Source organism: Papaver somniferum, chromosome 3 (assembly GCF_003573695.1).
Source record: "Papaver somniferum cultivar HN1 chromosome 3, ASM357369v1, whole genome shotgun sequence".
Classification (NCBI taxonomy): Eukaryota; Viridiplantae; Streptophyta; class Magnoliopsida; order Ranunculales; family Papaveraceae; genus Papaver; species Papaver somniferum.
Genome location: NC_039360.1, coordinates 112,442,916 through 112,448,287, shown reverse-complemented (window position 1 = coordinate 112,448,287; position 5,372 = coordinate 112,442,916). Strand labels below are relative to the sequence as shown.

Below are 5,372 nucleotides of genomic sequence, written 5' to 3'. Positions count from 1 at the left end.
TCTATTATTGTTGTTAAGTTTTCCATATAGTTGGTGATGTTTTTAATAAACCAAATTTTACATACAAAATTTTTCAGACAAAAGAAGGTCGGGAGCAATTTCAGTTTCAAACAGGACAACCATACAAGTATGATGCATGTTATGAAATGTTTAGAAAAAAGATCCCTGGATTTAATTATGAACTCATTGTGGGCCAAAACAGTGAGTTGTTTAATAATCATCGTGACTTTGTATCAGTCGAAGATGGTACTGAAGTTCTTTCTAATGGAGAGACTCGTTGGAATTACAAGTATAATGCACGTCCTATAGGAACAAAAAAAGCAAAAAAGCAAGCTAGACAGAAGAAGGATCGTGAGAAAGGTATATTTAGAGAAGGTGATGAGGGAACATCTTCGATTAAGATGGAAGAAGATAGGATCTATCAACAAAGTGCTAGTATTTTGGAGTATCTTAAGGAAACACGATCAAGGAAGGAAAAAATGAGAGTGGAACAAGAATCCCAATACCAAACAATTTGGGAGTATACTCAACAACCGAGTTATGAAATGGAAGAACAACTTGATTTGCAAAAGCTTCATCAACAGACTAATCAAATGCATCAATAAAAAATGCATTTAGATCAAGACAGTGCAACAATGTTTATGGACCTTAGTCGGTTAGCTCCCAACGAAAAAAATATTATCGACGCAAGCAAAAGGAGATCTTGAAGGGGATGAATATAATCAGCATTGAAGATTCAGAAGATGATGACGTAATCCATCTCTAGTTGTTTTATCTTTTATTGAGTTTAGTTTTTTAATTTCTAGTCTAGGTTTAAACTAAAAGTGTTATCCTAAATTTCTAGTTAGTATTGTTGTTAACTTAATTTTAAAAGTGTTGTCTAAATTAATTTAAATTGTTGTTTGAATTAATAAAAGGTTTTAATATGTTGTAACGAAACGGTTTTCATATTCAAATTAATAACTTCATTATCACTTCATTAAACTAATGTTCATTAATAACTTTAAAAAAAAATTTACAATAGATCATTCAATTAAAAGCGTGTATCGCTCTGCCTTCGTTGCACGATAGGTATGAATACATTACATGTTATTATTTTTCTTGGTGTGAGATTCAACGATCAATGCCGCTTCGATATGATAAAACGGTTCTCCTCTCTAAGCTTTATATGCATCTTGTGCAGCAGACCTATCCATTCTGTACCTATCGAGAAACTCATTGTACTTGATGCATAATCTCCTAACATATGATTTGTCCTTGAACAAATGTGGGATGGTTCATAATCAAAGCGTGGTTGCTTGCCCGTCGGTTTAACAAAAGAACCCCAACCAACTTGGATCCAAAATATAATATGATCTTTAGGATCTTCTGGAAAATCATCCTTGAGAAGGTAAACGTTTATAATCCATTTCTTCTCTTCTTCAACATCCTTTAACCTTGCCCTTAGTTGGAATTGTTCTTGACCTCGTTTATGTGCCTTGAGTTTTTCTTCGTATTCTGTCGCAGCCGATGATGAATCTTTGGTTTCTTTTGTGGATTTTCGTTTGCTTAATACTTCATCCATCAAATTATTTGATTTGGTAGGTGATGAAGACGTTGTTGCGTTCGTAGTAGCTTGATCTCCTCTTTTGCATATCTCTTTTCCATTGCAGCAATTGATTGAGTGGTTCGCTTGCAGCTTCTAAGAATATCTTCGAATGAGTTGGTAGTCGTTGATTGATTCACCATTGCATAGATTTTTAGCTTTGATTTTCACCTTAAAGATTGATACTGCAAAGAAGAATAGGTAGATTGATGCTGCAAAGAAGAAAGGGTTATCTTCCTTATATAGGAATCACTCCCAACTGCCATATTTATTAGAACTCGTGCCCAACGGCCATATTTATTAGAACTCGTGCCCAACGGCTCTATTTCTTAGAACTTGTGCCCAATGGCTCTATTTATTAGAACTCGTGTCCAACGACTATATATTTCTTTCTATAAATATAGAACATTTTTTCTAACCAACAACAATCGCAATTCTTTCTCAAATATAAACCTCAATCATGTATTCTAACAGTTCGAGTAGAAATGGAAAAAAATAGTATTTGTGGAAGCAAAAGAGGTTTGTCCATGTTGTTTCATGGATAATCATAGTCTACTTCAATTCCCATGGCTATATACAAAATGTCCCCAACGTGGTTGCACCGACACTAGGAAGGTAAAAGAGTCGATACTGGAGAAGATAAGGTATTTGGAATGTGAGTATGATAAATTTCCGGGAAAAGCACAATGTTTGGAGGATATAATGAATGATGCAATAAAACAAGATAAAGTTGACGAACTCTGCAAGAACTTCAAACTAAAAGGAAAGGTGGAGTTTGAATGCAACAAGGGGATTCCCTGTGAAACTGAGGGTTGTAATTTCTTTATGAAAATGCACCGGTCAAGTGCAAAGAAAACATATGGAAACCGTTACTGTAAATGCCTTGTATGTGAAACGGTGGCATGGGCTGAATAAATGTTGTTATGTTTTAGTTTAATCAAGAGTTTGAATATCAATTGATGTAATGTGCTTTTTTATAATTAGTATATGTTGTTGTAAGAGTTTAAATGTGATGAACATGATGTAATGTGCTTCTACAATAAATAATAATAGCTATTTTCATATTCATATGATTAACGATTACATTCAGCACGTGCAACCAGCATTTAAACCAATAGGCGACCCTATTGGACGAGTTATGTCTCGTGAGGGTTTACAGAGAGATATACCCATAAAACCTATCATTATTTAAATTCTTTACTATTCATCTGATGATTCAGAGGATGAATCTTCAAAGGGGGAAGGGTTATACTCTGAGAAACTGTTTTTCAAAATCACATAGCAGTTAAAAAATCTAAAAGGTTTCCCCTTCTTTTTTTCGTAACTCTCCAAAGCAAATTGCTCCTACAACAAAAAAAAAACAATATTAATTTACAATTAAATTATTCAAAAATTCAGCACACATACACAAAAAATTGTTGGATAGGTAACCGGTAAGTTTCTTACGATTTCCGAAGGTACCGGTGTCCTCCAAATATATAAGGATCTCTGTGTCGATAAATATACTTTCACGTCTGAAGTGATAACGTTTAACCTTGTTTTCAGATACTTAACCGTTCTTTCATTAGGATTCCCGTTATCTATAGTCAACCTTTGCAGCAACTGCTCCAAAAGATTTGTGTTATTTAGTTGTTCATCTTCTTCTTCATTCTTTAGATGAATATCAACCTATAAAATAACTATCAATTCGTCATCCTCCGGAATAAAAACCCACCATAATTAATAAAGAAAAGTATTGTAGATAATAACTTAGACAAAAATAAGTGTTTATTTTTGAAGATGGAGAAGAGAGTTGGTCGAACTAATGTGTTCATTGGTAAAAAATATGTGAATCCTTTATACATGGTCAATATAAATATCCACACACTGTACAAACAGATTGCACGGATAAGTATACTAATCCATATACTGTACAAAGAGATTTCACGGATATGTATACATATCCATATACTATACAAGGAGATTTAAATGATTTAAACCATATGCCATCAAATATAAACGTTTTCATTTGCATACATAAATGAAGCCCAAAAATAATTTAAAGTCTGGTATTACATATGCATGTAACATTCGAAATCTTAAAAAACAACAGTGAAATACATCCTATGCCTCAACATCATCATCATCATACATACCCGCATCATCGTCACTGTCATAATCCTCATCATCATCGTCCTCCTCATCGTCATCATCCTCATCATCGTCATAATCCTCCTCATCGCCAGAATCCTCATCGTCATCTCCATCATGTTCATATTCGTCTCACACATGTCCGTCTCCATATACATGTTCAACTGCATGTTCAAAGTCATCTGGGATTTGATCATTGTAATCTCCATAATAATCAAATGCTCCATCCTCGTTTTGACCAGGAACTACTTCTTCTTCTAAGTATGTATCTTCATAATCTCCTTCTGATGATGGAAGTACCACGTATTCCATATCTGAACCCTCCAAACTAGACAAATCCCCTGCCTGGCCTCATCTACCAGGACGAGCAACAATGTGCTTGACAAGATCATTTCTTAGTTGTAGGTGCATTTCTAGGTTTTTAAGAGATGACATAAATACCCGACCATTAATGGTAGGTTCCGGAATCGTAACAGGAACAACTCTGCCCCAATCCATATCCCGACGTTCATGCTCGATAATCATGTTGTGTAAAATAAGACAATATTTCATAATTAGGTTCAAGTCAGATTATTGCCAATACTTACATGGTGATCCGAAAATTCTGAATTTACCCTGAAGCACTCAAAAGCACGCTCGACATCCTTTCTTTTAGCCATTTTATACTTGTTGAATCTCACATACTCGGTAATTTCCAATGTCTGACTAAAATCTTGTACAATTGTAGTCAACTTTGGATAGAGACCATCGGCTAAGAAATAACTCATATGGTATTGGTGATCATAGATGACATAATTGCATGGAGGTGCTACACCCTTTAGCATGTTATCAAAAAGGTGTGAATGTGCCAACACATTCAAATCGTTGTTTGATCCAGGCATTCTAAAAAAAGCATGGAAAAACCACAAATCGTATGATGTCACCGCCTCTAATACCAAACTACTATGTTTTTCTTTACCCCGGTAAGTTCCTTTCCAAGCTACCGGACAATTATTCCATGGCTATTGCATACAATCAACACTACCCAGCATTCCAGGAAAACCTCGTTCTGCATTCTCAGCTAGCAACCTCTGAACATCTTCAGGAGTGAGTGCACGAAAATATCTTTCTCCAAAAGTCATGCAAATGGTGTGGCAAAATCTCTTTAGATACATGTATATTGTAGTTGCACCCATACGAGTGTAATCATCAACACTATCAGCTGTCGTACTTTTGCATAAACATTTCATCACGACAACTAATTTCATATGCGGAGAATGCCCCATAGTACCGGTTGCGTCTGGAAGTTGGTGCCATTCTGTATCAACTTCAAGCAATTTTCCTAAAAATTTCTCGAATAAGTCTTCCCTCATTCATAGACGTTGTTTGAATTGTCTTGAGGTATAACCAGTTCCAGGCGTAAAATAATCATTCATCATTTTGGTATCATACCATACTCGATAACGCGTTATTACACTACGTTTCTGTACCTTCCCAGGTACCAGTTGTCTAATAATACGCAATCGTTCACCCGAACATAGTTGTGTAAACATTAGCAAAGCTTTCTCTTCTTCATCACTAGAGCTATCCAAATAAATTTCATATTTAACTCTCACGTAAGCACGCATTAGACTCATTATGTACCTTTGCAAAAAACAAACACAGTATCAATTTGTGT

General features: G+C 35.1%; 2 protein-coding genes across 2 annotated transcripts; both read right to left on the bottom strand.

Moving 5' to 3' along the window:
• Positions 1 to 2,785: 2,785 nt before the first annotated feature.
• Positions 2,786 to 4,596, bottom strand: LOC113359867 (nonsense-mediated mRNA decay protein 2-like). The gene is made up of 4 exons (XM_026603439.1): positions 4,303 to 4,596; positions 3,872 to 4,060; positions 3,695 to 3,796; positions 2,786 to 2,929 (listed from the first exon to the last, which is right to left on the bottom strand). The coding sequence occupies exons 1-4, from the start codon at positions 4,594 to 4,596 to the stop codon at positions 2,786 to 2,788; spliced, it is 729 nt and encodes a 242-aa protein (XP_026459224.1).
• Positions 4,597 to 4,716: 120 nt separating this feature from the next.
• Positions 4,717 to 5,067, bottom strand: LOC113359866. The gene has a single exon (XM_026603438.1). The coding sequence runs from the start codon at positions 5,065 to 5,067 to the stop codon at positions 4,717 to 4,719; it is 351 nt and encodes a 116-aa protein (XP_026459223.1).
• Between the last annotated feature and the right edge of the window lie 305 nt (positions 5,068 to 5,372).